The 20,866-nt window shown below is 45.1% G+C and overlaps 2 protein-coding genes across 8 annotated transcripts; one reads left to right on the top strand and one right to left on the bottom strand.

The window, feature by feature from the left end:
• The first annotated feature begins 6,592 nt into the window (after positions 1 to 6,592).
• Positions 6,593 to 14,468, top strand: tbc1d10c (TBC1 domain family, member 10C). Of its 5 annotated transcripts, none has more exons than XM_045718093.1 (11): positions 6,593 to 6,883; positions 8,882 to 9,033; positions 9,648 to 9,747; positions 9,839 to 9,946; positions 10,084 to 10,190; positions 10,336 to 10,450; positions 10,554 to 10,619; positions 10,785 to 10,974; positions 11,158 to 11,315; positions 11,465 to 12,274; positions 12,317 to 14,468. In XM_045718093.1, the coding sequence occupies exons 2-11, from the start codon at positions 8,888 to 8,890 to the stop codon at positions 14,333 to 14,335; spliced, it is 3,819 nt and encodes a 1,272-aa protein (XP_045574049.1). In that variant the 5' UTR covers positions 6,593 to 6,883; positions 8,882 to 8,887; the 3' UTR covers positions 14,336 to 14,468. The 5 variants fall into 5 exon arrangements, with proteins under 5 accessions (XP_045574049.1, XP_045574050.1, XP_014055033.2 ...); XM_045718094.1 differs by having other exon boundaries at positions 11,465 to 12,516; positions 12,601 to 14,468; XM_014199558.2 differs by having other exon boundaries at positions 11,465 to 12,558; positions 12,601 to 14,468.
• rad9a (RAD9 checkpoint clamp component A) lies at positions 14,466 to 20,507 on the bottom strand. Of its 3 annotated transcripts, none has more exons than XM_014199559.2 (13): positions 20,408 to 20,507; positions 19,758 to 19,856; positions 17,325 to 17,395; positions 17,095 to 17,168; positions 16,970 to 17,018; positions 16,500 to 16,614; positions 16,267 to 16,366; positions 16,070 to 16,176; positions 15,820 to 15,926; positions 15,631 to 15,695; positions 15,432 to 15,539; positions 15,110 to 15,338; positions 14,466 to 15,012 (listed from the first exon to the last, which is right to left on the bottom strand). In XM_014199559.2, the coding sequence occupies exons 2-13, from the start codon at positions 19,789 to 19,791 to the stop codon at positions 14,890 to 14,892; spliced, it is 1,182 nt and encodes a 393-aa protein (XP_014055034.1). In that variant the 5' UTR covers positions 19,792 to 19,856; positions 20,408 to 20,507; the 3' UTR covers positions 14,466 to 14,889. The 3 variants fall into 3 exon arrangements, with proteins under 3 accessions (XP_014055034.1, XP_014055035.1, XP_014055036.1); XM_014199560.1 differs by having other exon boundaries at positions 20,359 to 20,419; XM_014199561.2 differs by lacking the exon at positions 20,408 to 20,507 and adding an exon at positions 20,122 to 20,393.
• Between the last annotated feature and the right edge of the window lie 359 nt (positions 20,508 to 20,866).

The following is a 20,866-nucleotide window of genomic DNA, read 5'->3' as shown; positions in this document are numbered from 1 at the left end:
TTATGGCAAGAACAGCTCAAATAAGCGAAGAGAAACGACATTCTGTAACCACTCCCTCTTCAAATCAGGGCTGATTGGAAAAAGCTGTTCAAAAGAGGACATTGTATTATCATTTCTTTGTACTCCCTGACGAAGGCCATGCAGCCAAAATGCGTCAGAGTTGATACACTTTGTTTCCATTGAACATGCCATACAAATAAAGGCATTTTAATTAATTATATGAAGAGTGCCTTGGTCCTCCTTTCTTTTTGATGACAAATTGACCCCTTTTACTAAAGAGCACCTTCTGCCTACCAAAATAAACTATTGTGTACCTTAGCAGCGCTTCCCTTCCTCCTCTTTTTTTCTACAAGTTAATCATAGCACTTGGGTAGTGCTTAGAGGAAGCAGTTCCAAAGTAATTTTTTTGTGTTTTGGGTACATTTTACAACTCATACTATGGAGTTCGCCCAAGAGGCTACAAGATGTTCCTATTCCAATGAAGAGGGTCAAAGGATTATTACCACTACCTCATTGCTAGATGTAATGTCAGCCACATAGAATACTGGAATGGACTTGAACAAGGCTTACAGAGACTTGCAACACCTTATGGAGAAAGATACCAAACTTGACCTCAATTCTATCACCTTGTCTGACCATTGGAGTAAGGTCCAATCCCCCGAGAACTCCGTATTATGAAGTTTCCAGCTAATGGAGCACAAGGTAAAACTGAATTTAGAGTGTGGTGGTTAATTTCTGTATTACCAAATGAGGAGAGAGACAAACTTCACACACGAGTAAGAGTTATACTTAAACTACATATTTAATAATAAGAGCTTTGCAATAGCATTGACTTTCAACGATTCCCTATTTCTAATGAACCGTTGAGAGTGACAACACAAAAGTACAAAGATCTTTTATAGCCAAGATACACCCCTCTCAACCTACATGACGAACAACAGATACATAGAATGGTCACAAGGTTAAGATTTGTATGAAAGGTATCTATAATACATAGCAGACAGCATCTGCTGGGTCAACAGTTTTCATTGTACAGACCAGTGTCTGGTCCTCCTACTCCAAACTGGAACCGTCTCTTCCTGATACGGTATAGAACAAAAACACCAACTCATCCAATGGCATAACTCAATTGTCAACTCTAGATACTCCCATCTCAAGTAAAACCCCTGCTTGACCCTACTCCTGGACAAGCTCACTGAGGGGAGTGAGCCTCTAGGTCATACACTATCCCAAGATAAGTGCAACATCAGAGGGGACATACAATGGTTCCAGACACTGCCATACACCCCCCCCCCCCCCCCCCAAAGCCAAAGGAGGGAGTGACTTGCGCACAGACATTGTGGAGACAAGTAATTGGTTCCCCATTAATCACGCCATCCCTTCACATGGTTTAAGAATAGGTAAACACACATTCACATATGAAGACAATGTTCCATCCTGTCCTCTTCCCTTTCTGATATTCTGCATAGCACCAGAGACATGTAAAAGACAAGTCTGACCTCTCCCCTCTCTGTGCCCCAAGTGACTGAGCCCCAGCTGAGGGAAGAAGTGCAACTGCCAACACCAGAGTCCAAAGGGATACATTCTAATAACAAGTATATCACATAAGCATATTATGTAGATAAGACATCTTAATTATCTGTTACCCAACTAATTCTGATTCATCCGCCACAAGAGATAAATGGGAGGCTTTTCTCAAATCAAATTTATTTATAAAGCCCTTCTTACATCAGCTGATATCTCAAAGTGCTGTACAGAAACTCAGCCTAAAACCCCAAACAGCAAGCAATGCAGGTGTAGAAGCACGGTGGCTAGGAAAAACTCCCTAGAAAGGCCAAAACCTAGGAAGAAACCTAGAGAGGAACCAGCCTAGGAGGGGGGGCCAGTCCTCTTCTGGCTGTGCCGGATGGATATTATAACAGAACATGGCCAAGATTTTCAAATGTTCATAGATGACCAGCAGGGTCAAATAATAATAATCACAGTGGTTGTCGAGGGTGTAACAGGTCAGCACCTCAGGAGTAAATGTCAGTTGGCTTTTCATAGCCGATCATTCAGAGTATCTCTACCGCTCCTGCTGTCTCTAGAGAGTTGAAAACAGCAGGTCTGGGACATGTAGCACATCCGGTGAACAGGTCAGGGTTCCATAGCCGCAGGCAGAACAGTTGAAACTGGAGCAGCAGCATGGCCAGGTGGACTGGGGACTGCAAGGAGTCATCAGGCCAGGTAGTCCTGAGGCATGGTCCTAGGACTCAGGTCCTCCAGAAGAGAGAAAGAAAGAATTAGAGAGCGCATACGTAAATTCACACAGGACACCGGATAAGACAGGAGAAATACTCCAGATATAACAGACTGACACTAGCCCCTCGACACATAAACTACTGCAGCATAAATACTGGAGGCTGAGACAGGAGGGGTCGGGAAACACTGTGGCCCCGTCCAACGATACCCCCGGACAGGGCCAAACAGGCAGGATATAACCCCACCCACTTTGCCAAAGCACAGCCCCCACACCACTAGGGGGATATCTTAAACCCCCAACTTACCATCCTGACACAAGGCCGAGTATAGCCCACAAAGATCTCCGCCACGGCACAACCCAAGGGGGGGCGCCAACCCAGACAGGAAGATCACGTCAGTGACTCAACCCACTCAAATGACGCACCCCTCCTAGGGGCGGCATGGAAGAGCAATTGGACCGCAGAGTGAAGGAATGCAGCCAACAAGTGCTCAGCATGTGTGGGAACTCTTTCAAGACTGTGGGAAAAGCATTCCAGGTGACGCTGGTTGAGAGAATGCCAAGAGTGTGCAAAGCTGTCATTAAGGCAAAGGGTGGCTGCTTTGAAGAATCTCAAATATAATTTTTTATTTGATTTGTTTAACACTTTTTTGGTTAATACATGATTCCATATGTGTTTTTTCCTAGTTGTGATGTCTTCATTATTATTCTACAATAGTAAAAATAAAGAAAAACCCTTAAATGAGTAGGTGTGTCCAAACTTTTGACTGGTACTGTATATCCAGATGATGCTGCTTCCCATTTTGCACAAAAGCACTGTAGGTGTGATCAAGGCATTACATTTGATACCGGAGTTCCCATGCAGGCATCAAATTCATAAGCAGTGTGCTGAGACATGTCACTTTATCAGAAGTGACTTGCAAAGCTGCTGCTTCGTCTTTTTCCTTCTTCTTTTTCCTTCCGCCATCTACTATGCGGGATGGAAACACGATTCCCCCAAAAAACGGAACTACCAAAAAAGGACCAAAGAAACTACCAAAAAATAAACTAAATCAGACAACTTTTCGGTTAAAATTAAAGAAATAAAACAGATCAGATCCCTACACAGGCTCAAGGGGAAACTAGGAGGTCTTCCGGTGCAATTACCCCTTGCAAGTCTTCAGATGTAAAATCTAAAAATTTTCTGCTGCAGCCACAATAATGTCCCGTTTCTTTGACTTCTTTGAGACTTGTGCTGTACAGTTTATACAGTGGGGGGGAAAAGTATTTGATCCCCTGCTGATTTTGTACGTTTGCCCACTGATAAAGAAATGATCAGTCTATAATTTTAATGGTAGGTTTATTTGAACAGTGAGAGACAGAATACCAACAAAAATATCCAGAGAAACGCATGTCAAAAATGTTATAAATTGATTTGCATTTTAATGAGGGAAATAAGTATTTGACCCCCTCTCAATCAGAAAGATTTCTGGCTCCCAGGTGTCTTTTATACAGGTAACGAGCTGATATTAGGAGCACACTCCTAACCGCAGCTTGTTACCTGTAAAAAAGACACCTGTCCACAGAAGCAATCAATAAATCAGATTCCAAACTCTCCACCATGGCCAAGACCAAAGAGCTCTCCAAGGATGTCAGGGACAAGATTGTAGACCTACACAAGGCTGGAATGGGCTACAAGACCATCGCCAAGCAGCTTGGTGAGAAGGTGACAACATTTGGTGTGATTATTCTCAAATGGAAGAAACCCAAAAGAACTGTCAATATCCCTCGGCCTGGGGCTCCATGCAAGATCTCACCTCGTGGGGTTGCAATGATCATGAGAACGGTGAGGAATCAGCCCAGAACTACACGGGAGGATCTTGTCAATGATCTCAAGGCAGCTGGGACCATAGTCACCAAGAAAACAATTGGGAACACACTACGCCGTGAAGGACTGAAATCCTGCAGCGCCCGCAAGGTCCCCCTGCTCAAGAATACATATACATGCCCGTCTAAAGTTTGCCAATGAACATCTGAATGATTCAGAGGACAACTGGTGAAAGTGTTGTGGACAGATGAGACCAAAATGGAGCTCTTTGGCATCAACTCAACTCGCCATGTTTGGAGGAGGAGGAATGCTGCCTATGACCCCAAGAACACCATCTCCACCGTCAAACATGGAGGTGGAAACATTATGCTTTGGGGGTGTTTTTCTGCTAAGGGGACAGAACAGCTTCACCGCATCATTTGACGGGGCCATGTACTGTCAAATCTTGGGTGAGAACCTCCCTCAGCCAGGGCATTGAAAATGGGTCGTGGATGGGTATTCCAGCATGACAATGACCCAAAACACACGGCCAAGGCAACAAAGGAGTGGCTCAAGAAGAAGCACATTAAGGTCCTGGAGTGGCCTAGCCAGTCTCCAGACCTTAATCCCATAGAAAATCTGTGGAGGGAGCTGAAGGTTCGAGTTGCCAAACGTCAGCCTCGAAACCTTAATGACTTGGAGAAGATCTGCAAAGAGGAGTGGGACAAACTCCCTCCTGAGATGTGTGCAAACCTGGTGGCCAACTACAAGAAACGTCTGACCTCTGTGATTGCCAACAAGGGTTTTGCCACCAAGTACTAAGTCATGTTTTGCAGAGGGGTCAAATACTTATTTCCCTCATTAAAATGCAAATCATTTTTGACATGCGTTTTTCTGGATTCTTTTGTTGTTATTCTGTCTCTCACTGTTCAAATAAACCTACCATTAAAATTATAGACTGATCATTTCTTTGTAAGTGGGCAAATGCACAAAATCAGCAGGGGATCAAATACTTTTTCCCCCACTGTAACTGTGACAATGAATGGAACAAAATCCACCTTTTTAACACACTTTTGTCTGGCAGCAAACATTTACTACAGACTGTGGTGTATCCACTACCATATCTTCACTAGCATCACTTGTTTTCTCAGTTCTTATAATCGCCTCCACATAGGTAATTCGATTCAACGCTCAAACTTTTGCCACCTCAATTTCCTTCACCCTTACAGGGCACTCCAGGAACTCAGGATCCTGATCCCCACCATAATTGCAACACCGTTATCCTTTCTACCCACCGTTCTTCAATATACTCTGTTCGTCTGCACACACTTGAAACACGGCCAAATTCTTTACAATTCTTACACTGCAGTGGTTTGGGGACGAAAGCTCTTACAGCGTATCTTACATAGCTGCGTAGGTATTTGCTCTTTATCAAAAAACAACAGGACCGACAGACTTTCTTATTTTTCTCCATTCACCCAGTGGGTCAGACGCCGGGCACCAACCACACCAGGAATTATCTTCAGGAATTCAACTTGAACATCCGTAGTCACCCCTGGGGTGACTCCTTTGACGGGTGCTCCACTCTGAAGTTCAAAACACAAAACTTTTGTTGTCTGCATTCTTTTGAGGCCAACTGCAATCTTCCTCTGCTCTTCAGAAATACAATTAATCAAAATAAGACCACTCCTGGTCACTGTGACAGACTCCATTTTTCCAAGCGCATACTTCACCATTTTTGACACCTCAAACGGGTTTCGCACATAGGGATCCTTACTCAACAAACGCATCCCAACAAAAAGCGATTCATTATCATTTACACACATATCCTCTACTCCAATTTTAGACAATTTCCTTTTAGTTCCAGTTTTCGATACTACTGTTGTCCAATCAGAACATTCATCTTCACCAAATTTGCTCAACGCGCTGCTTAATTCGAACTCAGCATCCACTTCCGCCATCTTCCTCTCATTCGCGAGACCACCTCTGTCACCCGTCCAAAGCTTCGATTGATCACGTGCTTTTTCAAACAGTGTGTCGCAAGATGCGAAATCCCACTGAATTCGCCGTGGTTCCAGTGCTTTCTTTGATTCTAAGCTGCTTTCAAACACCGACCTCTACTGGACACGTACTTACACACACATATATATATATATATATATATATATATATATACTACGGCATATTCAGGGACATGAGGGTAGGAGGTCGAAACCCATTGAAGTTACACTTGTTTTTTAAAATGTGAAACCACACTTTCTGCACTGTTGTTCAGTATAAGCGTCTGTTTAAGCACCCTAAATAATGCAATAGATATCGTTTTTGAAAAAGAGTCAACTTCAAGGCGAAAAACGGGAGAATGATGTAAGATGCAAATCTGGTATTCCGACTGATTATAGGCTACTAAAGCCAATGATTTACCGCTGCGCCACGGAGGTTTGAAGAAAACAACGGATAATTTTTTTTATCTAATAATCACATGCGTCTATTTATTGCTGACCAGCAGATGTCACTCTTGTGCATTTTGAACCGATAATAATAAATCTCTGAAGATTGAACAGTTTTTTGGCACACTTTGGTGAAAGCTCCGAAGCATTCGGTCTCACTAATTGTCCTGTGCATAATCAACTATGGTAGTATTCCTTACACAACATCACCCTCCTATAAAATGCTATTACACCGTAATTCGCACACGCGCGTTATTGTAATGACTTCCTATGAGTGTGTGTGATAGAGAGAGCAAGTGACAGCATCAATAGCGGAAGTTTCTCTCGTCCTCTCCAATCTCGTTCTAACCAAACACTTCTCTCCAGCAAGCATCCCATCCAGTGATCAAAGAGGAGAGAGAGAACTCAAAGGTATTTATTTTACATCGTTTTACATCATTACTACTTTATAACTACCAGGTGTGGTTAGTCACGGTTGATGGCATGGCAAGGAGTAGATAGGGTATCACTTCTGCTTCAAATGAAACAACTTCATCTGCTGATGCTGTGGCTAGATTCTGTAGCACCACACTATATGTATGTATGTATGTATGTATGTACAGTTGAAGTCAGTAGTTTACATACACTTAGGTTGGAGTCATTAAAACTCATTTTTCAACCACTACAAATTTCTTGTTACTAACAAACTATAGTTTTGGCAAGTCAGTTAGGACATCTACTTTGTGGATGGCACAAGTCATTTTTCCAGCAATTGTTTGTAGACAGATTATTTCACTTATTATTCACTGTATCACAATTCCAGTGGGTCAGAAGTTTACATACACTAAGTTGACTGTGCCTTTAAACAGCTTGGAAAATTCCAGAAAATTATGTCATGGCTTTAGAAGCTTCTGATAGGCTAATTGACATAATTTGAGTCAATTGGAGGTGTACCTGTGGATGTTTTTCAAGGCCTACCTTCAAACTGAGTGCCTCGTTGCTTGACATCATGGGAAAATCAAAAGAAATCAGCCAAGACTTCAGAAAAAAAATTGTAGACCTCCACAAGTCTGGTTCATCCTTGGGAGCAATTTCCAAACACCTGACAGTACCACGTTAATCTGTACAAACAATAGTACGCAAGTATAAACACCATGGGACCACGCAGCCGTCATTCCGCTCAGGAAGGGGACGCGTTGTGTCTCTTAGAGATGAAAGTACTTTGGTGCGAAAAGTGCAAATCAATCCCAGAACAACAGCAAAGGACCTTGTGAAGATGCTGGAGTAAACAGGTACAAAAGTATCTATATGCACAGTAAAACGAGTCCTATATCGACATAACCTGAAAGGCCGCTCAGCAAGGAAGAAGCCACTGCTCCAAAACCTCCATAAAAAAGCCAGACTACGGTTTGCAACTGCACATGGGGACAAAGATCGTACATTTTGGAGAAATGTCCTCTGGTCTGATGAAACAAAAATAGAACTGTTTGGCCATAATGACCATCGTTATGTTTGGAGGAAAAAGGGGGATGCTTGCAAGCCGAAGAACACCATCCCAACCGTGAAGCACGGGGGTGGCAGCATCGTGTTGTGGGGGTGCTTTGCTGTAGGAGGGACCGGTGCACTTCACAAAATAGAGGGCATCATGAGGACAGAAAAGTATGTGGATATGTTGAAGCAACATCTCAAGACATCAGTTAGGAAGTTAAAGCTTGGTCGCAAATGGGTCTTCAAAATGGACAATGACCCCAAGCATACTTCCAAAGTTGTGGCAAAATGGCTTAAGGACAGCAAAGTCAAGGTATTGGAGTGGCCATCACTAAACCCTGACCTCAATCATATAGAACATTTGTGGCCAGAACTGAAAAAGCATGTGCGAGCAAGGAGGCCTACAAACCTGACTCAGTTACACCAGCTCTGTCAGGAGAAATGGGCCAAAATTCACCCAACTTATTATGGGAAGCTTGTGGAAGGCTACCTGAAACGTTTGACCCAAGTTAAACAATTTAAAGGCAATGCTACCAAATACTAATTGAATGTATGTAAACTTCTGACCCACTGGGAATGTGGGTCAGAAGTGATAAATATTCTCTACTATTATTCTGACATTTCACATTCTTAAAATAAAGGGGGATCCTAACTGACCTAAGACAGGGCATTTTTATGAGGATTAAATAACAAGAATTGTGAAAAACTGAGTTTAAATGTATTTGGCTAAGGTGTATGTAAACTTCCGACTTCAACTGTGCGTATGTATGTATGTAGCCTAGATGGTAAAAGGTTTTAAACATCCTAATTTCTAATATACAGGATGAGTATTCTGTCACACTTGTACTTGCTTTCATTCTGAACACAAACAGTACAGACACACACACACACGTGCACTATTTTGTAACTGAGACCATTGTCTCTCCTCTCTCTGTTCTGTAGGGTAAGATGCTGAGTGCGTCCACCCCGACCCAGACGCCCCCCAGCGGAGAGGACAGTTCTGGTTCTGACAGGGGGTCAGAGGTCAGTGTTGGAGCTCCAGCCACAGAGACAGACCGCTTCGGCTTCATCCTGGGGAACGGATCCACTGCTGGGTCAGTACTCGCAGAGCTTCTGGCTCAGCAGTACTGAAAACCATTTTTTTTTACCATTCTCTCTCTCTCTCTCTGTTTTAAAAAAAAGATTGATTAGTTACGATAAGAGAAACAAACTGAGAGAATGCATTTCTGGTGAATAAAATACACTAAAGACATCCTATAGCTTGCAACTGAATGCAAAAAACACAGTTAAGGCAGGAAAGATGACAGTTCAGCATCACAGACATCATTATTTTTCAATAGATACAAGTACAAATGGGTCTTGACCCAGGTAGAATCAGAACACAAATATAACAATCACCTCCTACACTCTCTCACTCACTCTGTGTCGTTGAACATCCTGACCCGTTGCCATGGAGACAGCCGCACCGCCACCTTGTGGTTTTCCTGTTTCCTGTGGGTGTTTATGGTGTTTTCGTTCTCTGTGACAAGAACTGAAGGTGCAGTTGACTCATCTCATTAAATTTGCAGATCATTTGGTCCACAGAAACAGGATAGAGCGAACTATAGTGAGGCGTTAGTTACCTACCCGAGAAATATACTGACTTGGAAATGTTATGACAGTTTTGTTTAAAGTGTTCACCATATTCTGCTGATGATATGTTGGTCAGGAGTGAAGGCCCGCCCCCTGAGCTCGTTAGACAGAGAGAGACCAAGTGGATCAACATCATAAGCCAATGGGATCGTGTCTTACTAAAAAAGTCCAGCAAGGTGTGTACTCTGCCTTTTTAAATGTAACCTTTTCTGGAACACCAGACCCAGGTGTTTACTCTGGCATGACCGTTACACACCCGTCTCACAGGTCAAAGAGCAGTGTCAGAAAGGCATCCCAGCATCCCTCAGGGCTAAATGTTGGCCACTGCTGTGTGGCGCCACAGACAGAATGCGGCACAACAAGGACCTCTATCAGGTAAAGAGCAACCACCTCTACAGATAGAACCAACAGTTAGAACCTTACAGTTCCATTTGCATTATATACTTACTGTAAATCTACAAATATTGCAGAGTAAAACCTAGTCATCAGGTAAATCTCTCCCCCTCTATCAGACCCTGGACTCCAGGCCCGCACTACAGAGCTGGGTGGACGTTATAGAGAGAGACTTAGACCGCCAGTTTCCATTCCATGAGATGTTCCTCTCCAGAGACGGCCATGGGTAACAGAGCCTCATAACACTACATATGGAATGATGACATACTAAACACATCTTTCTCCTTCTTGTAGTTTTGTATAAATATTATCTACAGTGTTATCCTGTCAGTGTTTGATTCATCGGAGTGTTGCGTTGTTTGTGTGGGCAGACAGCGTGGTCTGTTCCGCGTGCTGAAGGCCTTCACTCAGCTGAAGCCTGAGGAGGGCTACTGCCAGGCCCAGGGACCTGTAGCAGCCGTACTGCTGATGAACATGCCTACTGAGGTACTGTTACAATCACCATGTTATCACCAGTGATCCTTCATCATCACGTTGAAAGGACTGGACCTTCCATCTCTCTTAATACCTTTGCTTTCCCCTCCTATAGCAGGCATTCTGGTGTCTGGTGCAGATCAGTGAAGAGTACCTCCCTGGCTACTACAGTCCCCTTCTGGTAGATGGCTCTACACACACACTTACTTTACATGATCAATTTGTGATACAGCATGCTCAACAGTGTAACGTGCATACATCAATATATTTCATCAGTAAAGGGTTTGGATGTTGCAACATAGCTGAATAGCAGCTCTCCGGACACTTGTCCCTCTGTTGTCGGTAGGAGGGGGTTCTCTTTGACGCAGCCTTGCTGACCAGGGTGCTGAAGAGGACGTGTCCCGCGGCTCACAAGCACCTGCAGAGACACGGCGTGGAGCCTCTGATGTTCGCCACCGATTGGTTGATGTGCCTGTTCACACGGCACCTACCCTTTAACACCCTGCTCAGGGTCTGGGACCTGTTCTTCTGCTACGGTCTGTACCTGAATAAGGGACTTCATTAATACATCTTCTATGGTCTTATTTATGCATTCTATCTAATCTACCTATTCTTATTTCTCGGCCCTTCTGTCCACACAAGATTGAAAGAATCTCTCTGAGAGGAGATTTGATTCCTCTGTTTCCCTCCTTGTGTTGTTTTTATCCCCCCTCCATCAGGAGTGCGTGTGTTGTTCCAGGTGGCGGTGGTGTTGGTGCGCAGGGCTCTGGGCCGGGTGGAGCAGAGGGAGGCGTGCGAGGGCCAGATGGAGACTCTGGAGAGGCTGAGGGGTGTGAGGGAGCAGGTGCAGCAGGAGGACGATACCTTCATTGCAGAGGTCAGACACCTGGCCTCAGGACCGATACGCATGTACACAAGTTATACTTGAACTATCTTACCATGTATATAAATACACACACTTGCGTGATAGCAGATAAACCCCCACTTTTACCACCCCCCCCGTATCTCCCTTTCACCCCCACCTAGGTGTGTTCTGTCCCCCTGTCGAGTAAGGATCTGGAGAGGCAGACGGAGAGAGAGCTGGAGAAATGGAGAATGGAACGGCCCGCCTCCACCTTTGATCCCCGGGGTCGTTGCCACGGATATCAGATGGCATGGGCGAGGGTTCGAGAGAGGGAGGAGGAGAGGAACAGGAAGGAGAGGGAGAAAGGGAACCTGTCCCTTCCTCTGATTCGCTCGCCCTCCCTCCTCTCTCTCTCTCCCTCGCTCCTCCGCAAGAGGTGGATGAGAGGGAGTGGGACAGACATAGGGGAGTGGGAGGGAGAAGGCAGAGAGGTGAGGAAGGTTTCAGAGGAGGTGTGGGAGGAGAGAAGCGAGGGAGGGAATCTGAGGAGAAGAAGTGAGATGGATGGTAGTCCAGTGAGGGCTCCGGGTGTTCCACATCCAGCTACAGAGGACAGGGCCCCAGTGGAAACGAGAGAACCGTTAGAACACAAAGAACCCTTAGAACAGGAGGACAGAAGACAGAAAACCCAGCTGACCCCAGATTCAGACGGAGAACCTTCCCAGCAGCGTCAGCTCACCTCTGACCACAACGTCACCTCACAGGGCCAGGGAGAGGAGCAGGGCAGCCAGACACCGGCCTCTGAGCAGCACAGCGACAGCCAGACACAGGAAACTACTAACCAAAGTAAAGACACCATGCAAACACAGGAAGTACTGAACAAACAGTCAACAGCGAGTGCAAATATCATCACAGTGCATATAGTGACAGAGACGAAGGGTGAGGCAGAGAAAAGCATGGAGACAGAGACACGTGCAGAAGCAAAGACAGAGGAGGAAACTGCTCCACACACAGAACTGAAGACATACACAGAGGAGGAAACTGCTCCACACACAGAACTGAAGACATACACAGAGGAGGAAACTGCTCCACACACAGAACTGAAGACATACACAGAGGAGGAAACTGCTCCACACACAGAACTGAAGACATACACAGAGGAGGAAACTGCTCCACACACAGAACTGAAGACATACACAGAGGAGGAAACTGCTCCACACACAGAACTGAAGACATACACAGAGGAGGAAACTGCTCCACACACAGAACTGAAGACATACACAGAGGAGGAAACTGCTCCACACACAGAACTGAAGACATACACAGAAGCAAAGACAGAGGAGGAAAGAGTGACAGAGACCCACACAGATGTAGAGGTTCAGATACAAGCAGAAGCCAAGACAGAGGAGGAAATGGAGGCAGAGGTACAGAAAGGACTACACACAGATAAAAGTGTAGAGACCGAAACGGACATGGGGTCAAAAGAGACAGCGACTCAAACAGATGTGAATACAGACACGGAGACAGACACACAACAAGAGGCAGGTGTAAACTTGGAGGCAGAAACAGACACGGGCTCACTGACCGAGAGTGACAAAGGCACTGACACAGAGACACACACCGACAAGGAGATACAGGCACGTACAGAGATACAGTCACACAAAGGGACAGACACACACACAGACGAAAAATCTGAGGCAGAGAGAGAAACGGCGTTAGAGGCACATACAGAACCAGAGGCACAGGAAGAAAATGAGTCAGCGATGCACATCGAGGCAGACACAAGAGTAGAGGCAGAGACAGACTTGGGGTCACAGATTGAGGCAGAAACACAGACGGACAAAGAATCAGAGATACAGGTAGCTGTATACATCGGGATTGAGACGCGCACAGAGAAAGCCACTGACACAAACACAGGGATAGAGACGACCATGGAGTCTCCACATGACATTCAGAGACTCACAGAGGTACAGTACACAGAGCCCTCTAGGATAATACCAGCCAATCAGAGCCAGGTTTCTCCAGAGTTGACATCCACTACTGAGCCTGCGGAGGAGAGGGACTCATCAGAACAGAAGCTTCCTGAAAAACCCCAGAGTCCAGTCACCATCCATCCAGATCAGGAGACCCAGAAAGTCAGAGAGAGTGAAGGAGAGAAAGAGAAGAAAGCCTCAACTGACATCCTTCCACCATTACATCAGAGGGAATCACTGACAGGTGACTTCCCTCACATACCTGACAACCCAAAGTCACAAAGTCAGAGTGAGTCTCCCCCTCCTGCAGACTCAAAGGCTGACTCTGGCAACTCGGTGTCCACACAAATTGATGTCTCGTCCCAAAGGACTACGCCATGTGATGGACCGTGGGCAACCCCTTCCGGAGACTTCCGGCTCTGCAAATCCTCCAGCTCCCGGAGGCTCACCCGCAGGCTCTCTGAGGATCTCTTCACTAACCCCAACCAATCACAACCCACCTTCACACAATCCAATCAATCAAATATAGGCTTCATTCAGTCCAATCAACCACAACTCACATCTCCCATTCAGGTACCAAAACACCCAGAATCACCCAAACAAGTGACAGGGAGCAACCCGGACACTGTCCCACCTCAGACTGGGCCTAAATCAGACAAAGGGCCGACCGACACCCCCAGGCTATTTGGTCTCTTCCGCAGGCTCAAAGGGGAGCAACCAAGGCAGGACAGGGAGAAAGGGGAGCACAAAGTCCCCATTCCTCAAATCCTGATCCAGGACTTCAGTGATGGGAAGGGTGAGGGGAGCACGGTCAGGGGGGAGGAAGAGGAGAACCTGAGCTCCAGAGAGAGGAGGAGGAGACGGAGGGAGCAGGAGAGGAGGGAGAAAGAGGAGGAGAAGTTACAGAAGAAGAGGGAGAAGGAGTTAGAGAAAGAGAGAAAGAGGGAGAGGAGGAAGCCTCAGACGAGGGGGAAGAGTTTTCAGGTGCTACACAGCAGTGTTCCCCTCCCTGGAAACAGTGGCTCACAGACATTTGGTTCCAAAAGAAACTCAACTCCATTTATGGAGACGTACTTTTAACAAGCAAGGAAAGAAATCGACATACTAAAAGTTTTTACAAACAACAAAAATTACCCATAAAGCATCTCATCCAAGTGTAGACTTGAAGAAAAAAAAAAAGAAGTAAATAAAACAATTTATATTTTCAAACTCAGGAGGAAAAAAAAGTGTTTTTTTTTTATTCTAGAGCTTGTGTACATTGATCATTGACATGCCATCATAAACAGGAAGTACTTGTTGTCCATTTCCTCATAATTCCAGAGTCCCCAGTGTGATATCATGGTCCAATAAAAAGTCTGAATGTCCCATCACTGTCCCTCAGAGTACCTACTGAGCGCAGACTTTCTTCTCAAAGCTGCAACGGTCATCAGAACTAGAAAGGTCTGGATATTTTCAAATCCATATTCTAAAAAATTATTCCAAGGGTAAGACTCTACATCTAATGTGATTAGTCTTCAGACAAGATGCAGACCTTTTTTCATATTTTTAAATATCTCTTCGCAGGGATTCTATAAGTGGGTTTCTCCCAAACACACACACACAAACACACGTGGCTTCAACTCCACCACCCCAGGTCACGGCAATGATGCTTGGGTGTCGTCCTCGCTGTCACTGGCCAGCACTTCCTGGCTCTTGATCGTCTGATTGGTCAGTTGAGAATCAGAGGGACAGACTGACCCGAAAAAGAGCGAGCGGAACTGAGCGGGAATAAAGAAAGAGGGGGAGAGGGGTTCGTTTTACATTGATCCCAGCAGTTGTGTAAGTAACAGCAAGCCCTTTGACAACAAAGCTCACCTTTTTATTTGGAGGTCTTTCAGTGTCCTCGGTATCTTCCTCCTCCTCCTCCTCTCCTCTCTCTAGCCTGCGCATGGCTACAGATGGCTGAGTTGTAAGTGTGTGATTGGACGAGGGGGACCGAGGTGCAAGGGCATCGGAGGGACCTGCTAATTCACTGGTCTCCATGGCGATGAGATAAGAGTCAATGTCGTCAGTCATAAAGTCGTCAGGTGGCGGCGAGCGAGCTCTGGGGAGAACGGAGAGGATTCTGGGTAAAGAGCAGGGCCCTGTACAAAGAGGCATGAGTGTTCTGAATGTTTGACAGATAATGTTCAATTACCGTTTTGTGTTGTTGTTGTTATGGTTACAGAGGTTGGCATCATTAGACAGAGTAGCAAGCACGAAGTTCACCTCCAGAACACTGTCTGTTACACTTAACACCACAGGACTGACAAAAACAGAAATTAATGCTACACGTGAAACAAAATATCCTTATACCTTCATATTGATATCTGTGAGTGGTGAATATGTATCCTTACCTGCCTGGCTCATCAAAATACATTGAGACTGGGAGACCTGTGGATTCTGCAAACACCAGCAAGCCCTGAAAGACAACGCAACGCTTCATTAAGTGGCCTGCTATGATGCCTTCAAATCACTTATGACATACCACGCCAGATTATAACAACAGTAATAACCCATTTGACAAGTAACAGAACCCCACATACCCTCAGCTCCTTTAGGCAGAATGTGATGCTTGTCTGAGCTCCGACAGCAAAGTGGTCAAACTCATCAGAACTCAAACACAGTTCAGTCAGCATGGCTTTGGATTGCTCTACGAGAGAGAGAGAAGGGGGGGGATTAAAGATATTACTATCATTTTGCTATACAAGGTTATTGACTTATTGTTAAATACCAAATAAACACTACACCGCCAACACTTCAATAGTGTCGAAAAACTAAACGGTTTCTCCTCACCTGCCTCGTCATCTACATGGTTCCTGAACCACACTCGTTCTCCACTCACTGACACACTCACCTCTTCCAGAGAGGGAGGGAAGTGCAGCACCGTGTCAACCAGCAACCTGGAGGAAAAGAAAGAAGGAAAAATAAAAGTGATGCATAGGAGGTAAGATGACAGGAGAGGAACACAGAGAGAGAGAGAATGTGCTGACCTGGGCTGGGCGTGAAGCATGTTGGCACAGCTCTCTTTATCAAACACGGCCTGCAGACTCTCACTGTCCTGGAATGACAGGTTGTGGGTCTTCAGCAGCCCTACAGAACGCAAACACACACACTTGATATGCCTTGGTTAGGGGAAAGTTAAGGGTGTGAGGAGGTTTAAAGTGGTTAAAACTCCAGATAAAACTGTTCTATGGTTATTTCATGGCACTTTAAAGGTCTGTACCATATTTGCAGTGCAGGGTGAAGGTGAGACGACTCTTCTCTCCATCCAGTTCAATGTGGCACTTCTCTACGGTCTTCTCCAGAGACGACAGGGACCTGAACACAGCCTGCACACACTGAGAGAGAGAAGAGAATAAGTAGATATTACAGATATAACAGAAGAGTATTCAACTGTAGATAACAGATGTGTCAAACAGGGTTGGCTCAATTCAAATTGAAGGCAATCAATTCAGGAAGTGATTAGAATGAAAATTCTGAAGATAAAATATATATATTATATATATATATATATATATATATATATTTTTTTTTTTAATAAATAGCTTATACTTTTCAGTTTATTGAGAAAGTAATTGAAAATAAATGCCCTTTTTTTAATGATTTAATTGTAATTTTAGTTTACTTCCTGGATTGACTGCCTTCAATTTGAATTGCGCCCAACCCTGGGGTCAAAGCAATGTGTCTCTGTACCTTGATAGCCATCTTGCAGCGAAAAGCATGTCCTAAGGGAATGGTGTACCTGTAAAAGAATGGAAGCAGCTATAGGTAGTGTACCCTTTCTTTCTTTCGCATTCTCTCTCACACCCCCCCCATACCTGCTGAAGAAGAGTGGGGAGAAAAGGAAGCACGCGTAGGCTGAGCGGGATGAGTTCACTGAACGCAGAGCCAGCTGTGAGACAGGAAAGAGAAACTTTACAACTTCAGCCCAATCCCTGGGCCTCAATGATGTCTTGGCAACAATATTGTAGAATTGAGTGAGAATGAGTGTCAATCTATTTTGGTATGCATATTTAAGTGTGCTTGTGTGTGTATCATGGTAACTCACCCCATTCTCCTGTGGCTCCAGGTACAACTCATCACCTATCCTGGACAGAGAGTGGATGGCCTTGGCCAGCACTGTAAAACACAGACACACAAATCATCCCAATTTCATTCAATAAAAATGCATGTAGCTAGCCAGCTACAGTACCAGTCAAATGTTTGGACACACCTACTCATTCAAGGGTTTTTCTTCATTTTTACTACACTGCTCAAAAAAATAAAGGGAACACTTAAACAACACAATGTAATTCCAAGTCAATCACACTTCTGTGAAATCAAACTGTCCACTTAGAAAGCAACACTGATTGACAATAAATGTCACATGCTGTTGTGCAAATGGAATAGACAACAGGTGGAAATTATAGGCAATTAGCAAGACACCCCCAATAAAGGAGTGGTTCGGCAGGTGGTGACCACAGACCACTTCTCAGTTCCTATGCTTCCTGGCTGATGTTTTGGTCACTTTTGAATGCTGGCGGTGCTTTCACTCTAGTGGTAGCATGAGACAAAGTCTACAACACACACAAGTGGCTCAGGTAGTGCAGCTCATCCAGGATGGCACATCAATGCGAGCTGTGGCAAGAAGGTTTGCTGTGTCTGTCAGCGTAGTGTCCAGAGCATGGAGGCGCTACCAGGAGACAGGCCAGTACATCAGGAGACGTGGAGGAGGCCGTAGGAGGACAACAACCCAGCAGCAGGACCGCTACCTCCGCCTTTGTGCAAGGAGGAGCAGGAGAAGCACTGCCAGAGCCCTGCAAAATGACCTCCAGCAGGCCACAAATGTGCATGTGTCTGCTCAAACGGTCAGAAACAGACTCCATGAGGGTGGTATGAGGGCCCGACGTCCACAGGTGGGGGTTGTGCTTACAGCCCAACACCGTGCAGGACGTTTGGCATTTGCCAGAGAACACCAAGATTGGCAAATTCGCCACTGGCGCCCTGTGCTCTTCACAGATGAAAGCAGGTTCACACTGAGCACGTGACAGACGTGACAGAGTCTGGAGAAGCCATGGAGAACGTTATGCTGCCTGCAACATCCTCCAGCATGACCGGTTTGGTGGTGGGTCAGTCATGGTGTGGGTCTGGCATTTCTTTGGGGGGCCGCACAGCCCTCCATGTGCTCACCAGAGGTAGCCTGACTGCCATTAGGTACCGAGATGAGATCCTCAGACCCCTTGTGAGACCATATGCTGGTGCGGTTGGCCCTGGGTTCCTCCTAATGCAAGACAATGCTAGACCTCATGTGGCTGGAGTGTGTCAGCAGTTCCTGCAAGAGGAAGGCATTGATGCTATGGACTGGCCCGCCCATTCCCCAGACCTGAATCCAATTGAGCACATCTGGGACATCATGTCTCGCTCCATCCACCAACGCCACGTTACACAACAGAATGTCCAGGAGTTGGCCGATGCTTTAGTCCAGGTCTGGGAGGAGATCCCTCAGGAGACCATCCGCCACCTCATCAGGAGCATGCCCAGGCGTTGTAGGGAGGTCATACAGGCACGTGGAGGCCACACACACTACTGAGCCTCATTTTGACTTGTTTTAAGGACATTACATCAAAGTTGGATCAGCCTGTAGTGTGGTTTTCCACTTTAATTTTGAGTGTGACTCCAAATCCAGACCTCCATGGGTTGATAAATTGGATTTCCATTGATTATTTTTGTGTGATTTTGTTGTCAGCACATTCAACTATGTAAAGAAAAAAGTATTTAATAAGATTATTTCTTTCATTCAGATCTAGGATGTGTTATTTAAGTGTTCCCTTTATTTTTTGGAGCAGTATATTTTCTACATTGTAGACAAATAGTGAAGACATCAGCCAGTGATTTATTTAGAATTCAAGGCACACTTAACCAGCATGGCTACCACAGCATTCTGCAGCGAAACGCCATCCCATCTGGTTTGCGCTTAGTGGGACTATCATTTCTTTTTCAACAGGACAATGACCAAAAACACACCTCCAGGCTGTGTACAGGCTATTTGACCAAGAAGGAGATTGATGGAGTGCTGCATCAGATGACCTGGCCTCCACAATCACCCAACCTCAACCCAATTTAGATGGTTTGGGATGAGTTGGAGTGCAGAGTGAAGCAAAAGCAGCCAAGAAGTCCTCAGCATATGTGGGAACTCCTTCAAGACTGTTGGAAGAGCATTCCAGATGAAGCTGGTTGAGAGAATGCCAATGAGTGTGCAAAGCTGTCATTAAGGCAAAGGGTGGCTACTTTGAAGAATCTAACATCTAAAATATATTTTGATTTGTTTAACAATGTTTTGGCTACTACATGATTGCATATGTGTTATTTCATAGTTTTGATGTCTAAACTATTATTCTACAATGTACAAAACCCTGGAATGAGTAGGTGTGTACAAACGTTTGACTGGTATTGTAGGTGGCGGTATAAAAATGTCTTCTTCAATGTCAGATGGGATAAGTACCTTTCACGTTGCCCCCTGTCACAACACAGTCCATGTCAGGGAGATGCCAGTACTTGTTTGAGTTACAATGCAGGTGTCCAGATCACACGTTCATAGCGCCTGGACAATAAGGGTGTGTCAGTCAGAGACATATAGCTACAGTTACAAGGGGTTTCCTGGCTACTCATCCCTCACAGAAAGCTGACAAATATCAAAGCGACTCTCTGTTTGATAGCAAATGATCAATGAGTAAAGGTTACTCCAGTCACTTTTGAAATGGGTAGCACTTGTCAGCATGATTGCAGAAGGAAGCTAGCCAGCTACAAATTTAAATCCAAAGGAGTAACGTTATATTACTGGCAAATTAGCAAAGTTATTTACTGACCAAAGATTGCTAGCGACGTTATAACACCAGTTCACAATGTAGCTAGTTAAGGGTACTTGCTGCCTAGATAGCTTGTTAGCTAGCTAGCTAGCTAACAGGACCAGCTAACGTTAGCTAGTTGAATAAGTGAAATCTGTTTAGCTAGCTAGCATTTTAGTCAGAAACTATAATTCCTGCTCGATTGGCTATATTCAGAGGGCTTGTGCATTATATTGGCCATTAATACGATTCACTAACCTCCATAGCTAGCTATAAATATACACAGCAAAGTGTCGTAAATACTCACTTTGTTTACTTCAAAGCCGCCATAACGCGCGTCTTTTCGACCGACCAATGAGAGGAAGGAATGGGCGTGTTCTTGGTGATTCAGCGCCTGGCCATGTAGTGATCTGTCTGGATCTTTGGACAGCTTCCAAACAATGCTGAGTATCAAGTCTAACCGGTAAATCCTTCATTAGAGAAACTGGTCCTATCAATTCACACACTCCACAGCTTTCAATTGGGGGTTGTAACTATACTAAGCAAAAATATAAACGCAACAATTTCAATGATTTTACTGAGTTACAGTTCATATAATGAAATCAATCAACTGAAAAAAAGGTATTAGTCCCTACTTATGGATTTCACATGACTGGGCAGGGGCACAGCCATGGGTGGGCCTGGGAGGGCATAGGCCCAACCACTGGGGAGCTAGGCCCACCCACTGAGGAGCCTACCCAGCAATTCAGAAGACGTTTTTCCCCAC

This window comes from Salmo salar, chromosome ssa05 (genome assembly GCF_905237065.1).
Source record: "Salmo salar chromosome ssa05, Ssal_v3.1, whole genome shotgun sequence".
NCBI lineage: Eukaryota > Metazoa > Chordata > Actinopteri > Salmoniformes > Salmonidae > Salmo > Salmo salar.
This window is presented reverse-complemented; position numbering and strand designations above follow the sequence as displayed.